General features: G+C 50.3%; 1 protein-coding gene across 2 annotated transcripts in view; it reads left to right on the top strand.

The window, feature by feature from the left end:
• The window catches only part of KIF6 (kinesin family member 6), a 382690-nt gene extending 371843 nt beyond the window's left edge, over window positions 1-10847 (top strand). The window contains exons 21-23 of one of the 2 annotated variants that reach the window (XM_033217053.1): window positions 732-821; window positions 2692-2798; window positions 10452-10847. In XM_033217053.1, coding sequence (XP_033072944.1) covers window positions 732-821; window positions 2692-2798; window positions 10452-10468 — 214 coding nt within the window. In that variant the 3' untranslated portion in view covers window positions 10469-10847. Of the gene's footprint in view, window positions 1-731; window positions 822-2691; window positions 2799-3070; window positions 3877-10451 lie in introns of those variants that run through there. The other variant, XM_033217051.1, reaches the window with a different exon arrangement.
• The last annotated feature ends 12066 nt before the right edge of the window (window positions 10848-22913 follow it).

Genomic DNA, 22913 nt, shown 5'->3' with positions numbered 1-22913 from the left:
AACCCCATCTTTACTAAAAATACAAACAATTAGCCGGGTGTGGTGGTGCATGCTTATAATCCCAGCTACTCGGGAGGCTTAGGCAGGAGAATTGCTTGAACCCGGAGGTGGAGGGGAGGTTGCAGTGAGCCAAGAGAGACAGAGAGAGAGAGAGAGAGAGAGAGAGAACGCACTGTAGTTTCTCATCCTCTTCTTTTTTTTTTTTTTTTTTTTTTGAGACGGAGTCTCGCACCCAGGCTGGAGTGCAGTGGCCGGATCTCAGCTCACTGCAAGCTCTGCCTCCTGGGTTTACGCCATTCTCCTGCCTCAGCCTCCCGAGTAGCTGGGACTACAGGCGCCCGCCAAATCGCCTGGCTAGTTTTTTGTATTTTTTAGTAGAGACGGGGTTTCACCACATTAGCCAGGATGGTCTCAATCTCCTGACCTCGTGATCCGCCCGTCTCGGCCTCCCAAAGTGCTGAGATTAGAGGCTTGAGCCACCGTGCCTGGCCTCTCATCCTCTTCTTATACCTATAAGGACACTAATCCCAGTGCGGGGGCCCCACCCTCAGGACCTCATCTAAATCTAATCACCTCCCAAAGGCCCCCCATCACACTGGGAATTAGGGTGTCAACATATGGATTTTGAGAGGACTCATTCAGTCCATAACAGCTCCTAGATATAAACCCTGAATTTATCTTCTATAAATTTGCCCCCATTCCTTTTGCTTTTGTTGGTTTGTGTTTTGCAGTGATGTGAATGCCAGGAAAATCCTGCCCTCGCCTTGCCCCAGTCCACACAGCCAGAAACAGAGCAGCACCAGCACCCCACTGGAAGACAGGTCTGTGGTCTTCTCCTTTAATGCCTGTGACAGCCCCTGCAGTGGGCGGAGTGGGCCTCCATCTCCAATCTACTCCCTGAAAAAGCCCCTCGTCTAGTAGCCACACAGACAGAGCCCAGGTCTGGCCTCTGCCCTGGTCCCCTGGGAATTCCCTGGACTCTCTCACACGGGCCAACTCAAAGCAGGGAGGTTTTCTCCCACAGTCACCAGGGCCCTGTGCGGGCAGAGTTGCTTCATATCTTTTTGTAAATAGATGTACCTGGGGGGCCAGAAAGCGAAAGAGCCAGCCCAGGGCAGCCCCGCCACAGAGCAGAGCATGGAGCTGACAAGCCTGGCCTCAGCACCCAGCAGCGTTTGCTTCCAGGCTTAGCAGAGTTGATCAGCACCATGGGTGTTTGTATCCTCCAACTAGAATGGCTGCTCAGCCTCTCACCAGCTCAGCCACTGCCCTGCCTGCCTGGACTCTGCTTTAGCACTTCCAGCTGGGCTGCAGCTGGAAAGCCAACACCCAAAACTACATGTGGGAATGGCCAGCCCCTTGTTACATACCATCCTTACTGCCTTCTAAGGAAGTGGCTACCGCCTCCTGCTGTGCAGAGGCACAGGGCTGAGGACAGACAGAAAGTTGCCAAGACCAGGCAAGTGTACTGCTCTGAGTTTGCTGAAGGAAAATGCTATATGGAGAAGCTGGATGGAAAAGGGGATGGGGGAGGGCACACACAGCCCTCCCTTTCTAAGGAGATTTCCCCGCAACACTTCTACTTACAAATCTCATTGGCCATCACCTGGCTACCTGGCCACACATCACAGCAAAGGAGTCTGGGAAAGGTAGTTTTTTTTAGTTGTGGCAACTTAGCTAAATATGGTTCTGTTTTTAAGGAGAGACAGGAGAATAGTAATCTCTGCTTTGAGGTCAACTAGCTAAGTCACATGGGGAATGGGGATACAATACTGAAGGATATGACATCTAAGCTGGGCGCAGAAGTTGGCAGGCCCCAGGTTAAGGGGTGCTGGTTTGGGTAAATCGGGGATGGGAGGACAGGAGGGGTGGTGATGAGAAGATAGAGAAGGCAGTGAGAGAAAGCGCAGCTGCCATGTGATGGTTGGGGGAAGGGGAGTCCAGGGAGAGAAAGCATCAGAGCAAAGGCCCTGAGGTTGGATGCGGCTTGGTAAATGCAAGTCACTGAAAGAAGAGGGGGCAGCTGGAGCTACTGAATCGGGGTCATGTCACAGACAGCCTGGTGGGTCATGGGACAGAGTTTGAGTTTTATTCTGTGAGTGGTGAAAAACCACTAAAGGGTCTGTATTAGTCTGTTTTCACACTGCTGATAAAGACGTACCTGAGACTGGGCAATTTGTAAAGAAAAAGAGATTTAATGGACTTACAGTTCACGTCGCTGGGGAGGCCTCACAATCATGGTGAAAGGCACGTCTTACATGGTGGCAGCCAAGGGAGAATGAGAGCTAAGTGAGAGGGGAAACCTCTTATGAAACCTTCAGATCTCATGAGACTTATTCACTACCATGAGAACAGTATGGGGACGCCACCCCATGATTCAGTTATCTCCCACCGGGTCCCTCCTACAACACGTGGAAATTATGGGAACTACAGTTCAAAATGAGATTTGGGTGCAGACACAGTCAAACCATATCAGGGTCTATGGCAGAGAGTGACTTGACCCAATTTGCATAACAGGAGACTTAGTGTGGCTGCCACACAGAGAAGGTAGGAGGGAGTGAGAAGCAGGCCAGCCGTGTCATGTAACTTTCTGGGTGAGATCAGTCACCAAAAATTGAAAAGCATTTTGGAAAGATAAGTGGTGAGTCCAGTTGTAAAGTGTAGTAAAATGTGACACGTGGTTGCCCCCAGCATCCCCAAGAAGCCAATGTCATCCATCCCTCTCACTGGAGACAGCCAGACGGACTCGGACATCCTGGCCTTCATCAAAGCCAGACAGAGCATTCTGCAGAAGCAATGTAAGTTCACCTCCCTTGGTGGCTCCTCCAGTGCCACAGGTCACCAACACTTGTGGGGAGCACACAGTGAGGTGGGAGGGGAGTAGGGAGTTTCCTGCATGTTCCTGAAGCCACGGGACTGGCCTACCAGTCACTCACATGTGCCCAGCCTCCGATTCCTTCTTGAGAAAGCCTCAAGGGGCAGCATCAGAAACACCAAGACAGGCCCAAGTGAGTGGGCGGCCCAGGTGCTCCTGCCCCTCTTGGCAGAGCTTGCTCTCTGTCTCTTCCAGATCTTCAGCTCCTTTGTTCTCTCTCCCCAAAGTCAGCTGTCTCCTTCGCTCAGCCATCTACAAACAGGAAGGGGCTGAGCGATGTTTTGGTAACTCGTTGAACCCCTGGCTTGAAGACTCACTCCCCCATCAGAGTGTGGTTCTTGCCAAAGAGCTGCAAGTGTAAACACTACTTGAGAGCCCAGGCCCGAGGACACGTAACAATCACAGAGGAAGTAAGTGTGGCGTGTCACACAATAGGAAGAGAAGAAGGCTCTTCTTGGCCTGCATCACTGCCCCCTCCACCCCCAGCCCCGTCCTCTTGGCAGCTGCCCATCTCCCATCTGCGGTGGATGGGCCTTTTCTCTTTCTGCCTTCCATCCCCCACACACCCACAGGGCAAGCCCCAGGGCCCCTTACCCCAGGCCTGCGTTTTGTCTTAGTCTCCTCCCCATAACCCAAAGGCTACTAGGCAGGCTTAACATTGCCGTCACATTGCCAGAAAGGCGCCCCCGCCCTGATGGTATCGGCCGGCAGATTGGATGTATAATGACTGATGCCTGCCCTGCAGGGCCTGCACTCAGCTTCTCCACCAACCGTGTGTAGTTTGGGCAGGAAGAGATTTGTGCATGGATGGAGCACCGCAGCTGAGAGCCGGCCTTGGTCCTGCTGTCCTCGCCTTGCTTGGCTGCCAGCCTGCTTCTTTACTATCCTCTCTTCACCACCAGGACCGGCAACCTCAGCACCACTGTCAGGTCCTTTCTTAGGCCTGGGACAGCCCAGCTCTGCGGTGATCTTGTCTCATTCTCAGTTTCCTTGTCTAAAAAAGAAGACTGGGGCCAGGCGCAGTGGCTCAAGCCTGTAATCCCAGCACTTTGGGAGGCCAAGACGGGCGGATCACGAGGTCAGGAGATCGAGACCATCCTGGCTAACACGGTGAAACCCTGTCTCTACTAAAAAACACAAAAAACTAGCCGGGCGAGGTGGCGGGCGCCTGCAGTCCCAGCTACTTGGGAGGCTGAGGCAGGAGAATGGCATAAACCCGGGAGGCGGAGCTTGCAGTGAGCTGAGATTGCGCCACCACTGCACTCCAGCCTGGGCGACAGAGCGAGACTCCGTCTCAAAAAAAAAAAGACTGGATTCCATGATCTCCAAGTCCCCATCTATGCCCCAAATACTCTGATGATATGTATCAGGCACTGAACAGCAATGAACAGCCAATCAGTCAGCAAACACTATATGTGTTGGGTGCCTTCTTATGACAGCTACTACTAGTGCTGGGGCTACAGCAGAGAACAAGACAGAGCCCAGCAGGTGAGAAACTGACATTCTGGGGGAGGAAGGAGACAGACAATGAACACATCAACAAATAAGTAAGATTGTTTGAGGGGCTAATAAGTGCTATGAAATAACTAAGCTATGTAATGTTGTAGACAGTAACTGGGAAGACTGCTTTTAGCTGGGTAGGTTGGGGAGGCCTCACCGGAGAAGAGAACTTTAAACTGACAGCTGCATCAGGAGAATGGAGCAGGCACTCCACGTTCTGGGAATGCACAGTCCTAGCAGAGGAGTGGAAAGCGAGAAGCCTGAAGGGAAAGCTTTTCTTGGCCACAAGGTGGGAAGGAGACCAGAGTGACTGGAGGGCAGGGAGCAAGAGCACAAAGGCCAAGTCACACCAGCCTTATGCACAGAGGAAAGAGATTTGGATTTTATTCTGGGTACAGTGGAAGCCCACTGAAGAATTTTAACCATGGAGTGATATGATGTGATTGATGCTTTAAAAAGCTCACTTTGTCATATGTAGTGTAGATTGTAGGGGCCAAGGGCAGACCAGTTACCAGGCTACCATGAAAGTGCCAGCAAGGGATGACTGTGGCTTGGACTCACCAGTAGACTGAATGTGAGATGCAAGAGAAAGAGGAGAGTCAGGGCACCTCCTGGGCTTTTGATCTGAGCAGCTAAGAGAATGGCAGTGCCATTTACTGAAATGATAAAGGCAGGGAAGCATGGCCATCAGAGGCAAGGGTCTGGAGGGATGGAGAGTTCTGGCTACCCTGTTTGAAGTTTCAGATGATGTTTGACGTCCAAGAGGAAGTGACGAGTAGACAGGTGAGCATGAGTGGAGCTCAGAGAGAAAGTCTAAGCTAGAAAAGGAAATAGGCAAGTCATCATGTCTGGATGGTGTCTGAAGCCACAGGACTGAGTACAATGTCCTCTGAAGAGCAGAGATGGAGGTATTCAAATTGCTGAGAACAGCCCCCTGGCGCTCTCCAACAGTTGCAGAGAGAGAGGAAGCAGAGATGCTGAGAAGGCACTGCCAGGGTGCAAGGATGAGTGGGTATGGCCTCAGGCACAAGCTGGAGAAGCACAAGCCCCAAGCTCCAAGGAGAGACGGGCCAGTAGAGTGTGGCAGGATGGAATGTGGACCACAGGTCATTTTGCATGTCAGGGTGGTCATGGACAAGCGCTATTTAGCCAGGGGACTGGCGAGAGGATGGAAAGGAAAGAGGCTGAGGCAGTGAGCAGATACAACTCCTCCAGGGGATTGAGCATTGACAGGAGCAGAGAACTGGAGCTGGAGCTAAAGGGAAGCAGGAGCCCAGAGGGATGTTTCATGTGTTGTAAAGGGGTCTTGTAAAGACTTGCTCATGTGCTGAAACATGCAGAGGAGGGAAATTGAAGCTACAGTGGGAGAGGGGAGCAGAGCTGCAGGAAAAACTTCCTTGAGAAAGTAGAGGTGACGGTGTCCAGGGCACAAGTGGAGGAAGGCTTGGTTATGCAGGATATCCTTTGGAGCTGGGATATCCCTTCCCCTGTATCAAATCCATAGAAACCGACCATCATTCCTCCCCTCAAGAAGCCTACAAGCAAGCAATGTCTTTATGTTCACTAAGCTTTTGTACATATAAGAGAGATGTGATCATCTAACTGTCTCCAAACAGAAGAGGCAGAAGTCCGGGTCCCTGTCAGAGTGGGGTCCTCCTGCTAACACTGTCCCCAGGCAGTGCAGAGAGCGGGATTGAAGGGCAGGCACTTTTATTAAAATATGTATGGCAAATTACCATTTATAAATGTTTTCATTTTTTATTGTTTCATTTAATGCTCTTAACGCTCCTGTAAGGCATGCAGGGCCAAGATTATGATCCCCTATTGACAGGTGAGGAAACTGAGGCACACAGAGATTGAATCACTTGCCCAAGGTTACACAGCTGATAAATGGCAGAGCCAGCATAACCCAGGTTTTCTGCTCTCTCCCCACTGGGCCACACTGTCTCGAAAAGCTGCAGCTACCAAGATGTGCCCACTCTGCTGTCAGGAGTTCGCTCAGCCTCAGGAACAGGAACCAGCATTGACAGGAGGGGAGAGACCGCAGCCTCTACCCGCCCTGCAGCTGTGGCGCTTTGCTCTCCAAACAACAGCAGCCTGGAAGTAATTCATCAAAGCAAACAAAACTTCCACGGCTCAATTTTTATTCTGAAAGGAAGAATATTCATTCTGGCTTTTCAGTGATGACAGGGCCACAAAGGAAGCCAAAGACAGGTTGACACCAGGTCCCTCTGCCACCAGGTCCCAAAGGGCCAGCAGGCGTGACCTCTCAGGACATACAGCAGATGGTTCTGGTCCCACCATGCGGCACTTAATATGCAGCCCACTTATCAGGGCACCCAGGCAAACACACAGGCCGGGGCCCAGGCACCTTCTCAGCCAAAGCAAACACCTCCCTCTCCCTGCCTGGGCTCTCGAATCTTAATTTAGCACACAGCGCTGCCTTGGTTACTTCAGGAGTGCTCATTAAGGGGAATTTGTGACTGTCAGCCCGGGAGCAGGAGCCCAGAGAGGGCAATTTAACATAAGCCTCACCAGCTCTTAGGCTTCACCAAGGGCCAGGATGAATCTACTTGATTTAGGATGCGTGGAACAGCATGGAATGTTTAAATCCCTGCCAGGGGCACGTGTGGACAGGTATATAACCCCCGTAAGGGGCATCAGTCATCTGTGGAGTCAACTCTGCCGTTTCCAACTGCCAAGGACAGTTTTTACACTGAGGAAATGAGGTTAACCCCTTTCTAGAGGGCCTTTTTGTTTTTAATCTTGCTTAATCGCTGAGTTTGGAAGTATTCCCATCTGGAAAGGAACCATGGTGTGACCCCCATAACCATGAGTCTGTCTTCTCCAAGAGGTGTTAGGAAGAGGTCCTGCCTCTCCCAGCCCTCCAGCCCCACTCGGAGAAACCCTCCAGCTCTCTTCTGTGTTCAGAAACCCTCCGAGGGAAAGAGAAAGAGCCCCGAACTGGGAGGGAAAAGGCAGAAATTCCCAGGCCATCTCCGCTCTGTGTGACACTGGGCGGGTCACCTCCCCAAGCCTCCCTCTCACTGTCTGTCATGTACAGATTCCTCCCTTGCCCAGGCTCTGATCCTTCCCCAGATAATGTCCATTAAAGTCCCTCATCAACGCCCAAGCACCAAGAAATTATTAGCAGGGAAGTGGCCTCTGTGGTAAGAGCTGGCCCCACACCATGAGGTGTGATTTTTTTTAATGGTGTATCTGTAGCATGCCCTCCATTCTGGGAACCCACAGTAATCAAAATCCCAATATAGACAGAGCTTCATCACTTAACTGGGGTCCATAAAGTGAATGAGTTGTAAGTGGTGCCTTTTGTGTTGAGGTCTGTGCATGTAAGGAACTATGTCTTGGAGCAGAGCATGTTCTCAGCCCTATTCTGTAGCATTTCTTCCTAGGCCCCACCCCACCCACCCCCTGTCATTACTGCATGAAACTGTGTGAGGGGCTCAGAGATCATCCGAGTGGGAGATGGCTCAGACTCCATGCTCCTTACCACCGGCAGCGTTTACAATCCTGGCCCAGGCTGCATTTCGACAGTGCAGCAGAAACATCAGACCCCAGATCTCATCAGCAGCCACGTGCCCACAGGCCCCCTGCTCTTGCCCTGCCAGTCCTTGTACTAGAGAGACAAAAGCAGCGAGTTTCAGCCCTGGCCATGCCTCATAACCACTGGACCCACCCCAGCGATCCTGACTTAATGGTTCTGGGCTGTGGTCTGGGCACCAGGATTTCTAGAGATTCTCCAGTGATTTCCATTGTGTAGCAGAGCTGGGAACCACAAGTCCAGAGTGACAGGAACACATGACCATTATAGGCTCTGGTGTACCTTGTCTTCTTACTTCCCATTCTAGGATTCAATTAGGACAGGTCGGAATGTTTTAAAAATAAGGACCATATTTGTTTAATTAAACAACAAGGCCGGGCGCGGTGGCTCAAGCCTGTAATCCCAGCATTTTGGGAGGCCGAGACGGGCGGATCACAAGGTCAGGAGATCGAGACCATCCTGGCTAACACAGTGAAACCCCGTCTGTACTAAAAAAAAATACAAAAAAACTAGCCGGGCGTGGTGGCGGGCGTCTGTAGTCCCAGCTACTCGGGAGGCTGAGGCAGGAGAATGGCGTAAACCCAGGAGGCAGAGCTTGCAGTGAGCTGAGATCTGGCCACTGCACTCCAGCCTGGGCAACAGAGCGAGACTCCGTTCCAAAAAAAAAAAACAAGGCCAGCCAGAGGTCTTGCACACAGAATTAGAACCGAAGGACAAAGGCCTCACAGCTGTGAATTATTTCCAATCTCTTCCTCCATATTAGCTGGACATTCAATGTATCACCAAGAATTACCCATTCTTCCTCAGCAATATCAAGCCAACCAAGCCCACACTCGTCACCCACCACCAGGTTCCTGTGGCCACACCTGGAGGGCTGCAGCTGCCTGCTCACCTGTTCCCTGACCAACTTCACCCCTCAGTCTCTCTGTCCACTGCAATTCTTTTAAACATTGTATTTATTACTTCAAGAATCTCAGAAATTCTCTGTTGCTCTTATTAAATTAGCCAAACTTTAAGCAAAATAACTGCATATCACTCTTACCAGTTCTTCTCACCCTTTAATGTGCTAATGAATCGACAGATTTTGTCAAACTATAGATTCTGATCCAGTAAGTCCAGGGTGGACCATGTCTTAGACTCTGCCTTTCTTAACAAGCTCCCTGGAGATGCCAGCACTGCTGGTCCAGGGACCACACTTTGTGGAGCGAGAAGCCACCTTGCTTTTTTCAGGTATCTCACCTGCTCTAGCAAAGAGAAATGTGAGGCCCAGAGAACTGACATGACTTGCCCAAAGTCACACCGTGGGTTGGGGACTGTCCTGGCTAGAACTCAAGCACCCTGGTTCTCAATCCAGAGAACCCTCTCCATGCCCAGCCATGGGAGGTGACAGGATAGGGGCCACGTGGTCAGGAAGAGCCATCCTGGAATATAATTAATATCTGGAGCAAAAAGCAAAGAGAGAATCTCTCTGGGAGTTAGGTAGGAGCATCAGTGAAAACCGTGCGGTTGTCCGGGTGTGGTGGCTCACGCTTGTAATTCCAGCACTTTGGGAGGCCGAGGTGGATGGATCACTTGAGCTCAGGAGCCTGAGACCAGCCTGGACAACATGGTGAAACCCCGTCTCTAGTAAAAATACAAAAATTAGCCCAACATGGTGGTGGGTGCCTGTAATTCCAGATACTTGGGAGGCTGAGGCGGGAGAATCACTTGAACCCGGGAGGCAGAGGTTGCAGTGAGCCGAGATTGTGCCACTGCACTCTAGCCTGGGTAACAGAGCAAGACTCTGTCAAGAAAGAAGGAAAGAAGGAAGGAAGGAAGGAAGGAAGGAAGGAAGGAAGGAAGGAAGGAAGGAGGAGGGAGGGAGGGAAGGAGGGAGAGAAAGAGGGGAAAGAAAGAAAAGAAAGAGAAAAAGAAGGAAGGAAGGAAAGAAGGAAGGAGCGAGGGAGGGAGGCAGGGAAGAAGAAAAAGGAAAGAAAAGAAAAGAAAAGAAAGAGAAAAGGAAGGAAGGAGGGAGGTAGGGAAAGAAAGGAAAGAAAGAAAAGAAAGAGAAAAAGAAGGAAGGAAGGAAGGAGGGAGGGAGGGAGGGAAAAGAAAGAAAGAAAAGAAAAGGAAGGAAGGAGGGAGGGAGGGAGGGAAAAGAAAGAAAGAGAAAAAGAAGGAAGGAAGGAAGGAGGGAGGGAGGGAGGGAAAAGAAAAGACAAGACTCCAGCCTAGGTGACAGAGTGAGACTCTCTAAAAAAAAAAAAAAAAAAAAAACAAGAAGGAAAGAAAACCGTAGGGTAGGAAAACAGGTGTCAGTCTCAGCCTAGGGAGGTGGAGCTTCTGCAAAGGGCAAAGGGGGCCTCTTCCTTCAGAGCTTGGGGTATAAATGCAGCTCCTGGGAGGCAAGACACAGATGCAGTGCCCAAGACCCAGAGGCAGTGGCCGGTGGCCTCCCCTACTCCCGATTCAATCCTGGGAAAAGTCAGTATTGGCATGCACAGCCTAACCAAAAGCATCCTGTTCCCCTTTCAGGTTTGGGAAGCAATTGAATTTCCAGGAAATATCCAGCCATGCATTATACCCGCAAGAATGAAGTACAGATGAAGGCAGCGCCCCTCATTTGCCCTGGCTTCAGAAGTGAACTATGGGCTGCTGGGAGCAACTAGTGACTTTGATTCCCATGGAGGGGGCTGTATTTCTTTAAGGATACTGTCCTGGAGGCCACCAAGACGCTGGGGCTGGGGCTGACCATGACATCCGTCCTGTGGTTCCTGGAGCTGCTGGCAGGACCGGGCAATGCCAGAGTGCTGGGGCAGGGTGAGGGCTTCAGCTCGCTGTTGTAGTGATGTTTCGTGTAGATCATTATAAACTTTTGAGAATGTGAAATACACCGTCATAGTATAATGTTAGAGGAAGCTCACACCAGTGGAATGTGGGGGGAATATTTTTATTTTTAGCGATTTGCCAGCTCTCTCCCTTGGCCCATGCTCTGGTTTGGAAGCCCAGAAATGGCCGTGACAGGTCCAGGCAGGATGTCCCAGCCACAGGCAAGGCAGTGGAATGCAGGGCATCCTGAAGGCCAATCCTGATCCCCAGACCACATCTTTCACCATCAGCCTCTTGGCCAGGATGACCTGGAGGCAGTGCCTGAACAGCTGTGTCTCCAGGGAGCCATCTGCCCTGCAGGGTCTAAGGACATCATAGCACCCAGAGAACAGCGGGCAGCTCCCGGGGGCTCTGCTGAGAGCTCGAGAGAGGGCAGTGTGTGTACCTTGGACCTCACAACCTTCACCCAGCCACTTGGGGCCTTGCAGGATTTGGGCCAACACTCCTGCTTCCACAGGGAAAAACATAGCTGCCTGGGGGTCTTGTCTCCATGGACCCTTCCCTCCGACAGATCCGAGGGAAGGCAGGCAGCCTTCAAGGAGGTGCTTGAAGAACTGCCCCCTGGGCCGGGGGTTCCAACCCAGCTGCAGCCAGGGAGGGGCAGCGGAGGGTGAGCAGGAGCGGCACCTGAAAATGAAGCTAACTGCATAAAAGTGCTTGTCCACTGCTCCTGGTGTCTCTGTCCTATAAATACAGGACCTGGTGATCCTGGAGGGGGAGCAGAGAGGTAATATAGTATAATTGGCTTGATTTTCTTTTTCCTTTTTTAGGATTGGGTAACAGGATCATGCAGGAGGAGATAAAACCATTACATTTCTAAGCTAGGCAGGCCCATCGAGTTCCTCTAATCCACACCCCTGGTTTATACAGTAGAAGACCCAAGTGAAGGGGAGACTCGGCTTGCTGTTCTACGCTAATTAGTGACAAATATCCCCTCTTCAGGAGGCTTCCCCTGACCACTCCATCTTGAGTCACCCCCTAGTTATCCCCTATCCCATTTTACCATTTCTTTCTCCATCACTATCTGACATATTATCCTTCTGAACTTGCCTATTTTTGTAATACCTGCAGCCCCCCATAATACTAAGAGCTCCAATGCAACAGGGACCTGTTGGTCTTGCTCATTGCTGTGTCCCAAGCACAGAGTCACTGTTCAGTAAACAGTCCTTCAGTTCATGAGTAGATGAGCCAGAACCCAGATGTGTTTCTCAGGCTAGTGTCACTCTGACTTCCCCTGGCTCTCATTGAATCCCATTGGGACAGGGGCCAGCATCTCTGGTCCACTCCTTGCCCTCACAGTTCAGTGGAACATAGTAAATCCTCTGTAAAGTCTGTAGAACCAGAGGAAGACCAAATTCTATTCTAGAAGCCTCCCCAAGAGTCCATGGAACACACATGTAAATGCACACTCTCTCTCTTTCTCTCTCTCTCTCTCTCTCTCTCTCAGGAGCCCCGAAGATGGCATGGCATTTGCCCCAGTCCCCTGTGTAGCAGCAGCAGTATTCTTGGCATGCCTTAGTGCCCTCAGTCCTCTAGAGCTGGGTAGAGTCTACTGACTTTTTAATTTTCTTTTATTTACTTTTTGAGATGGGGGCCTCACTCCGTCAGCGAGGCTGGGGTACAGCAGTGCGACCATAGCTCACTGTAGTTTTCAACTCTTGGGCTCAAGTGATCCTCTCACCTCGGCCTCCAAAGTTTCTGGGACTATAGGCATGCACCACCACACTTAGCTCATTTTAAATTTTTTGTAGAGACAGGGTCTCACTATGTGGCTCAGGCTAGTCTCAAATTCCTGGCCTCAAGTGATCCTCCTGCTTTGGCCTCCCAAAGTGCTGGGATTGCAGGCATGAGCCACCGTACCCTGCCAGAGTCTTCTGACATCAGATGTCCCACTGAGACATCATCCCCTGGATCCAAAGGCCTTATTGACAGAGATGCGTGGCATGGCCCCATGCGTGGCATGGCCCCTCCTGCCTTGGCCTCCCAAACTGCTGGGATTGCAGGCATGAGCCACCATACCCTGCCAGAGTCTTCTGACATTAGATCTCCCACTGAGACATCATCCCCTGGATCCAAAGGTCTTATTGACAGAGATGCGTGGCATGGCCCCATGCGGGGTGTGAGCCAGCCTCCTGGGGCAATCACTAAGACAGGAAAGGAAATGAAGACAGAAAAACACACTACCTGGGATCTGGGGCCACTGGTGTCCAGACCATATGCAAAGTGTGTGCAGCAACTGACCAAGGAGACTTTTGCTCCGAACATCCCCTCCCAATGGAAACCCGTGCTTGACGGCAGTGCACCTTCCCAAAGTTCACTGGCCTCTGCAAATGGGAGAAATTGATTCAATGTTTTGAAGACTTTCGAGCAATCCACCTGGGCTCAGTGGAGCCATGGATGACAAGAAGTATACGAGTTCACTCTAGGCCAAAATGTAGAGTTTTCAAAAACATTTTCTGGAAAGCAGCCTAGCCAGTGACTCCAGCCTAGTTCCTGCTAGAATTCAACTGGCTCTACCAATCCCTTGACAGGAAGTGGGGTGGAAGGAGGTTGGAGGAGGGAGGTTAAAATGTAGCTTGCTCAGATCTTGCTAAAAAGGATTTTTAGAAAGCAGATAGAGAAACTGGTATACTGAATATGTCGTTTTAATTCTTCACCACCAGAATACAATTACACATACAAAGCTTTGTCATGGCCCACTTTGACTAATGTGATGTTGGCAAACGTGATGCAGGCAGAGGCCTGAATTGTGCTCGCATGGTTTAGCTTGCCTCTTGCTCCGGTGATCTCTCTTAGGATGGACATGCCCTGGGTAGCTGCTGCCCTTTCAGCCTGGAACATCCAGAGAGCAGACCTGAGCCCAGTCTACAGCCTGGAGCAGAGCTTCCCAGGCAAGCCCAGCCCAGATCAGCTGTACTATGGCTCACCCAAAGACCTGTTAGCATGAGAATATATGCTGCTTGTCATAAACCACTGAGGTTTAGAGTGGTTTGTTATATAGCATTAATTGTAGCAATAGCAGACTGGCACAGAAATTGCAGCCCAGAGACAGTACATGACTAGATCTAGGATTTATCAGTCCAGAGTTCATTGTCTCACCATACAGCCTGTAGAAAGGCACTGAAAGCATCCTGTATATGGAAAAACAGGACCGTCATCTACAGCCATGATGAAGCAACAAGGACTTGATTTACCCTCCTGCTTTAAATGACTAAAAATGAGACAAAATCCTTTATACAAAGCAATGATTTTCAGCTATTGGAAAACAAGCAATATAGGGTATGATTGATCCCCAAGAGAAGGGAAACAAGTGAGGGGGGCCCTATGAGTTGGAACCAACTTACTGCCTGCAGTGAGTTTTCAGGCTGCAGCCCAGGAAGGGGGAATCAGGTAGAGCCCAGTGGTTTCCCTGAGTTGAGAAATGGAACTGGGAATCCAGGGAGGACAAAGTGGCTTAAATTTGCAAGGCAGAGTCCCAGGGATGAGAGAGAGAGAAGGAGAGAGAGGGAGGAGAAAAAAGAGAGAGAAAGAGAGAGCATGCTCTGGAGATCTTCAGAGGGTTACCCTTGTGTCTTCAGCTAACTACTGATCAACATCTTCATGTGAGGAAATTACCCAAGGCAGGGGAAAGAACCACCAGGAAGGAACAGGTGGAATAATTTCCTGAGATAACACTGGGTTGGGAAGAGTTCATGTTTCCAACAGCCAGAGTGGAGAAACCTCCTCCCAAAACGGTCATTGTATAGAGACACAGAAGGTACTGCCTCAGAAGCGGGGCCAAATTAGTCTTAGATGATAGATTGCTCTGATCCCACCTAACAAAGCTTAAAAAGCCAGCCCCAAAGGAGTCAAATTGTTTCCAGTAAGTTTCCAAGTAACTTCACTGAGTCCCAAAACAAAGCTCGAAAATATCTAAAGGAATATGAAAAACAAACCAAAAAGAAACCAGTATCCAACAATATAGAATCCACAATGTCTGGTGTTCATTAAAAAATAATCAGGCATGCAAAGAAGCAGGAAAATATGGGCCATGAGAGGAGAAAAAACAATCAATAGAAATAGAGGCCGGGTGTGGTGGCTCATGCCTGTAATCCCAGCACTTTGGGAGGCCAAGGCAGGAGGATCACCTGAGGTCAGGAGTTTGAGACCAGCCTATTCAACATGGTGAAACCCCATCTCTACTAAAAATACAAAAAGTAGCCAGGCGTGATAGTGTGTGCCTGTAATCCCAGCTACTCGGAGGTTGAGGCAGGAGAATCGCTTGAGCCCGGAAGGCAGAGTTTGCAGTGAGCCGAGATCGCATCATTGCACTCCAGCTTGGGCAATAAGAGCGAAACTCTGTCTCAGAAAAAAAAGAAAAAAGAAATAGAAATAGCCCCAGGCATGGCACAGTTGATAGAGTAAATAGACAGAAACATTTTTAAAATGCAATGGGTGTGTGTTTCAAATCTAGGCAGAAAAATGCTCCTTGTAATTCCTTAAACATAAACATGGCTCATTCATCTGGTCATTGTTTTGACAAAGATGTGCCATCCATTGTGCTAAGTTCTGAGGATTCAGAGGTGACAGAGACAGAGAAAGTGCCAGCATTCTTGGAACCTACATTCTAATGAAAGAGAGGGACGAGTCAGGCATGATGGCTCACGCCTGTAATCCCAACACTTTGGGAGACAGAGGCGGGTGGATCATGAGGTCAGGACTTGAAGACCAACCTGGCCAACATGGCAAAACCCCGTCTCTAGTAAAAATACAAAAATTAGCTGGATGTGGTGGTGCACACCTGTAATCCCAGCTGCTCTGGAGGGTGAGGCAGGAGAATCGCTTGAACCCAGGAGGCAGAGTTTGCAGTGAGCTGCGATCGCGCCACTGCACTCCGGCCTGGAGTCTCACAACAAGAGCGAGACTCCTTCTCTGAAAAAAAAAAATAGGAGAGAGACAATAAGCAAGTAAGCAAGACAATCTGATAAAGAAGGAGTTGGGGTTAGCTGGGCATGGTAGCAAGCACCTGTAGTCCCAGCTACTTGGGAGGCTGAGGTGGGAGGATCCCTTGAACCCAGGAGGTTAAGGCTGTAGTGAGCTGTGATCACGCCACTGTGCTCCAGCCTGGGTGACAGAGCAAGACCCTCTCTCAAAAAAAGAAGAAAAAGGAGTTTGGGGTAGGGTAGGATGGGCTTGGACTCACTGTCAAGGTAGGTGGGAGTGTGAAAACCCAGCAAGGTGCAAAGAGAGAAGCAGGGAAGGGAAACTTAGGACAATGGTGGCAGGTTAGGTATTGGGTGATGGGAAGAGGCACAGGATGTGGAGCTTGGCAAAAAGGGGACTTGTGGGGATTTGGGCCATGTGAGCATGTTGGGGAGACAGCGTTCCTTCCATACCACGTGTCCAGGGACTGCCAGGGCTCTGAGGCAGAGCAGATGTAGAGAGGTTGGCTGTGAATGTTGGAAGTTGAAAATGTATGTGTCAAATATGGGAGGGAAAAGCAGTGTTTCCTTGAATACAAGCTCCACCTCACCTTGCGAAAAGTGGCCTCTGAGTGTAGCCCTGGATGCATCTCTCAAGGAATAGGAGGAAGCAGCAACCTTTTCAGAGTTAACTGCTTTATTTGGGTTTTCCACGGCCCCGTGCCAGCCAGCAGGGCTGAGCCAGTTTCACCCACACTGAGTGGGAACTCAGCAAAAAGCAAGAAGCACGCTAGTTCTTTCCATTCTCTCAGCTCCTGATCTCGCGAGGGCAGCCCCTCCCCAGGCCAGCACCCATCCCCTTCTGGCCCCAGGTAGGGGATGCTGTTGTTATCTTTTCTCTGAAATATCTCCTGGGTTTGTCTTTTCCATCACTGTCCTTAGACAGAGGCAAGCAGTCCCCCTGCCTTCAGCCCCATGTTTCAGGGGGAACCTGTGCTTTGACGTGCTTTGCTAGAGACTTTCTAAGTCTCCCTCTGGTGCTGGGACAAGCCATGACCAACAGCGTCATCCATGCAGGCCATCTCTAACACAGTCCAGGCCTCATGTGGGTCTCAGTTCCCTTTTCTTCTTTCAGGAAGCTCTCCAGTGCCTGCACAGAGTTGACCAGATGTCCCAAGGTGCTCTAGGACTCATGCCTATGAGGCTGTTTTAGGGCTTCCTAGTCAGTCCCTGGTTCCAGGAAAGCAGCCTGATGAGTAGATCATTCCTGCTGGCTGGTGTGGAATTTCTTTCATGGCACTACCTGGGATTGGGCCACCAGACCTGTGCTAACATGCTTATTTGAGGGACTCTTAACAGTCCACCACAGGGCAAAGAATCGTCGTGTGAACCAATTGGACAATAAACAAATGCCTAAGTGCCTCTTCTCTGTCATTATTCTAAATCTACACAAATCAATCGTTATACCTCACATAGGCTCATGAATTTGGTACCAAATTTTTTTCATCAAATTGTTTATATGCACAGGGGTCCATCCACAAAAACATATTTGCCAGGACCCTCACGCACCAAGAGCAACTGGCCCTCTCTCCCCTCTGGTTTCTGGGCTCAGTATCTCTCCCAGGCCCTGGGGACGCTCTGCTCCTCCCTGTCTCGGCTGCACTCCTCATCCACATCCTAGCTCACAGCAACCCAGGCCTCCTGCTGCTGCAGCTCCAGTGACTCTCAAAACTCTGGGTTTTTCTTATAGTCTGAGAGGTGAGGGGATGTAGGGAGATTCGTTAACAGGATGTCCAACAGATATTTTAACAATATCTTTCATGGCCGGGTGCAGTGGCTCACGCCTGTAATCCCAGCACTTTGGGAGGCTGAGGCAGGTGGATCACGAGGTCAGGAGTTCAAGTCCACCCTGGCCAAGATGGTGAAACCCTGTCTCTACTTAAAATACAAAAATTAGCTGGGCGTGGTGGTGGGCGCCTATAATCCCAGCTACTTGGGAGGCTGAGGCAGAGAACTGCTTGAACCCAGGAAGCGGAAGTTGCAGTGAGCCAAGATTGTGCCACTGCACTCCAGCCTGGGCGATGGAGTGAGACTCTGTCTCAAAATAAATAAATAAATACATACATACATACATACAATATCTTTCTTTTTTCAATTTGAGTGGCCATCAAGAGATGAGGGTATGGTCTTCCCACTCTTGTCATGCTTCCAAGGGCATTGGCCTAATATGCCAGGACAAGCTGACCACCCACCCCTCCATTAAGGTTCACAGAAGAGCAATTTCCCTGCAGCACTCACCACAGTGACCCAGACAAAGGGGTGGAGAACTAGAGCCTGTGACAGACAGTGTCAGTGCCCTGCCGGATCCCCCCAGCCTGCCTGGAGGTCACGTGCAGCATTCGTGGAATGTCTCCATCTACACCAGTAGCATTCTGTCCTAAACACCTGCATCTTTCTACGCACGAGGACTCTCTGGCCACAGGAGTGCTCTCAGCCCACAAGCAGGGCGGGCTGGCAGTGCAGGAGTTAACCTCCCCAGGAGCAATCCTCAATTAACAAGGGACAAGTGTAGGTAGATAAACACCCCAGCTTCCTTGCCACTCTATGGGACAACTATACAGCATGTTCTACACAGGATGGGGACCCAGTTGCCCGTAACAGTCACCTGTGCAAAAACACGCCCTGAATCGACTGCCTTCCATTCCCCACTCCCCTGTTTGCTCATCCTGGGGTCAGGTTCCGGATGAACCACGCACACCCGCATTATGTCTCGGGACCCGCGCTGAGGGAAGTCCAACTTAGACAAGGGCTCCATTTCAGAATTATGGGTAAGGACTCTTGAAATCACGCTCTCTGGGCTGGTGGAAACGGGAGCCCTCTGCCCCCACTTCAACCACAGCTCCACTCTTAACTAGGCTTCAGATCTGGGCTCTGGCAAAGATTTCATGTGTGAGAGGAATCCTGTTCCTTAAAAAAAAAGAAAGATGCAAGTTCTGAGCAAAATTAGTAACAGGTGTGTTTGTTTGTTTATTTGTTTCAAGGCTTTACCTTGAATCACCTTTCAGCTTTCCCTGGTCTGTCTGCTGGTCACAGCACGAGTTGGCCCACCTCTGAGATCATAGTCACGAGGGCACACAAAGACCCCTGCAAACCCGCGCCACCGCCGCCTCCATATAGGATGCGAGACTCCGGGAGCCCAGGCTCCCACATCCAAAGCTTGCTGCTCCAGCCACGTGGTGCAAACTATTTAGGGGGCACAGTTAGGGAGGTGGCATCTAGAACCAGTGCTCTCTGTCTCCACTTGCCCTATCTACTACAAGGCATGCACCTGGGGCAGGAGGGCCTTATCTTCTCCCCTGCATTCTAGTTTGGAAAGTGTCCTTTTTCACCCATATGGATATGTGTCTATTGAGGGGCTCCACAGTGAATACCTATGTTGGATGGTGGGATGGGCGGTCTGTCCTGTCCTTATCTCGGGGCTCGTTCAGATGGAAAGAGGCTAGTGCCCAGCTGCTCTGTTTACTCTGCATTCTCTACCCATTGTACACTGAATCGATTGGGCAGATGGGGAGGGGGTGTTGTTTTTCTTCTTTTTCCCCAATCTCCTTATTAGTTCAGCCTCAGAAAGTCCCTTATCACCTCCGGATGTCAGGCCACACTCTGTCATCAGGCCTGGCCATGTCAGGCTCTCCATTAATTGATTTTGCCCTCCCCCTTGGGAAGCATAAATTGGCTCTGCCCATTAGCAGCAATAATTCCCTGAAAGGGATTGTAAATCATGCCTTGTGTCCACCCAGAGCTCACAGCAGAGTGGTGCCCACGTAGGGAGATGTTGGACAGGGAGGTCCCTGCAGCCCCGCAGTTTTTCTCCTAATCTTGGCCAAGTGCTGACCTCACAAGACCACAGTGGACTAGGAAGAGTAGCTGAATCAGGTCCCAGCACATGGAAGGCGCTCAGTCAGTGTGTGTAGAATGAGTTAAGGCAGGAAGCGAGGGAGGCAGGATGGGAACGTCCTCTCTGGTGCAGAGAGCTCTGTGGGCCTCTTGAGCTGAGATCTCCCCTAAAGTCCACCATTATGTTGCCCTTTCTGTGGCTATTGTGGCCCTAGGGTTTTCAGAAGTCCCCCATTAAACTGAACATGCTTCTGAGAAAGACTCTATCCTAAACCCCAGCCACGTGAAGTCTTGTTGGGCTTGGGTGGTTTTGAAAAACTGATGTAAGAGGGAGATGTGAGGGTGCAACCAGAAGAGAGTAGAGAGGCAGCAGTGCAGAGAAAGAGCCAGGAAAGGCAGGAGGAATCTGCGCCAGCTGACTTTGCCAGAACGTGGTAGAGTCTCAACAGATAGTCCCAGCACACAGTCGGTTCCCAACAGATCATTCGTAACTGAATGGAGTGTCTGCCCACAGTGAGTCTGGTGCCACTTCCTGCCCAGGACCTGAGGGAGGGAGGGCACCTTGATGGCTGATTCATCCCTCCCTCTACCCCAGCCCACCTCAGACATCCCTGTGGCCCACTACATTCACCCCCTTCTCCCATGCAGATAGTCCATTCTCTTTTCCTTCATTTCTGTCCCCCTTAGAACAACCGTCATTACCTGCGGACTGTGTCCAGACTGCTTGAAGATACTCAGTGCTACAGAGTTGCGCAGTCCTGCCTGAAGCCCTGCAGACATCCACGGATGAGCTTTCTAAATGATACACGAGAGAGCTCTCCATGTATTGAGTTTCTCCAGGGCAATCAAATAGGGTTTGACTCTCACACTGCCTTTCAGATATAATTCTAACCCTTGCTTAAGCCAGGAGCTAGTGCATCTGTAGTAGAAATGAGTGCCAGCACTCTGTTGCCCCATCTGAGTCCAGATGCTTCCTTCTCCCTCCAAGACAAGCCCACATCCCAACAAGGTGCCGTCTGGGAAAGCTCTGGAACCATGTGAGATGGGGCTTGCTCAGAACCACTTCAGAGATCCCCAGATGGCCTCAGAGGATTCCAGAAGCAGCAGAATTCCAGAGAAGGTGGGCTCCATCACACCACCCCCAGACAGGGCCATGTCTAAGCCACAGGGTAGACAAAAGCCTGCAGGCTTGTCACTGCGTCGGGACGTTCTTGGTGGTGCGCAACTGTAGTCCCAGCTACTCAGGAGGCTGAGGCAGGAGAATTGCTTGAACCCAGGAAGTGGAGGTTGCCGTAAGCTGAGATTGCACCACTGCACTCCAGGCTAGGTTATAGAGTGAGACTCCATCTCAAAACAAACAAACAAACAAACAAACAAACAAACAACAACAAAAATAACAATTGGGAAGTAACAGAATACCTACTGGTGGCTGAAACAAATAAGGTTTATGTTTTTAATATAAAAAGAAATCTAGAGAGGTGTGTGCAGGAATTGGTCCAGTGTCTTTGCAGTGCCCATGACATTTCCCTCAGGGACACAAGATGGCTCAGCAGGTCCAGACAGAAAGAGGGAGAAATGTGGGGCCAGCTGCAGCTGAACCCTTTGTCAAGAGACAACAATTTTGCCCAAACCTCCACAGCCACCTCTGCCCAATCATGGCTGGACCTGGGTACGTGGCCAGCCCCAGCTGCAAGGGAGCTTGGGAAAGTGGGAGACCCTCAGGCCTTCTCCCCAGGTTTTAATGTGTTTTTCTTCCAGTGGCCTAGCCTGCACCTGGGGCTCTCCACAAGCTCCTGGAGCCATTTTGCCTGCATGTGTGCAAAGCCAGAAATGCATGAGTGACGGACTAACGTGGGAATATGAAGGCCCAGCTCCCCTGCTGGGACTCACTGGGATGCACTTCACCTGCCAGGGCTCCCAGGAACCAGGCTGAGGCTGGGACTGTGGTGTCTTGTTTGGTTTTCTCCTCAGTCTGGCCCTCTTGCCCGCTGTCTTATGGGTCTTTAGTGACTTCACTGCTCTCAGGGGCTGAGACAGAGGGGAGCAAGATTAGCACGATGAATTAGACCAATTATGCTCCATTGCCTGGGGCTGACACTTACAAAGCCGGGGTTCTGCTACCTGGGAAGGAGGAAAAGGATACTCAGCACGCAACTCACAGCGTCTGCAGCCACAGCTCATTAAAGGAAACAGCAGAAAGCACAGCAGAGAAATCGGAATCCTCGCCCTGGGCTAGTGGGAATATAAAATGGTTTAGCCACTTTGGAAAATAGCCTGGCAGTTCCTCAAAAAGTTCAACACAGAGTGGCCAGATAATCCAGAAATCCTACTCCTAGGTATGTACCTGTGAGTAATGCAAACATAGGTCCACAGAAAAGCTTGTACACAGAGGTTCATAGCTGCTTTATTCTTAAAAGAAGGAAACAGAGACAATTCAAATGTCCATCAACTAGAAATCAAATGGATAAACAGATGTGTTATAGCCACACAATGAAATATTACTCAGCCAGAAAGAAGGAAGAAGTACTGTTATATGTAGCAACAAGGCTGAACCTTGAAGACTCTGTGAACATACTAAAAACCATTGAATTTCACACTTTAAATGTGTGGATGATACAACATGTGAATTATATCTCAATAAAGCTGTTATACATGTACATGAACAAGCATGTGCACACACACAGGCAAAGAGAAAGAAAAGTACCCTCAATTCCATCCACTCAGAGAGAGCCACTGGTACCATCCCAGGATCAGGATATACTTTTAGTTTCTTTTTAATTCACACATATATTTCACCGACATATCCTCTGAAGGTAACCCACTAGAGGGCTTCATGCAAGACAAGTTAGCAAAAGTTATAAAACCAATGTATCCAATTTATCAGCAGAACCAACCCTGATACTCTTACCATCGGGCTGAGCCAGACAATCACCTATTTACTTTGCCCTGATTTGTCGCGCAGTTTACTCATCCTGAGGTTCCCCCAATAGGCAGGTCAATTCTCCTGCCCCATCTGGTAGCCAAGGCAACTGAGTAGAAGGTTTATTCGCACCCATTCTGATCTATTCCCAGCTCCTAAGCTGGGGGCTTACAGCCTTCAAGGGCGAAGACGCTGGGGGCTGCCGAGAGAGCCCACTGGGGCCTGGACAGAGTGAGCACACCTATCCGGTTTAGCCCAGAAACATCCATCCAACTTGGAGGCAGGAGAGACATGAAGCACTCAGGAGAACCTGGTGGGTCTCTTTGAAGGGTCCAGGACACTGACTTGCTGCTGTCCATGGAAACAAAGGCCGGGAGGGGGTGGCCGGCCTGT

The sequence above is a fragment of the Trachypithecus francoisi genome, unplaced genomic scaffold, assembly GCF_009764315.1.
Source record: "Trachypithecus francoisi isolate TF-2019V2 unplaced genomic scaffold, Tfra_2.0 Lachesis_group10, whole genome shotgun sequence".
NCBI lineage: Eukaryota > Metazoa > Chordata > Mammalia > Primates > Cercopithecidae > Trachypithecus > Trachypithecus francoisi.
Note: the sequence above shows the minus strand (reverse complement) of the source record. Positions and strands in the feature narration are given on the sequence as shown.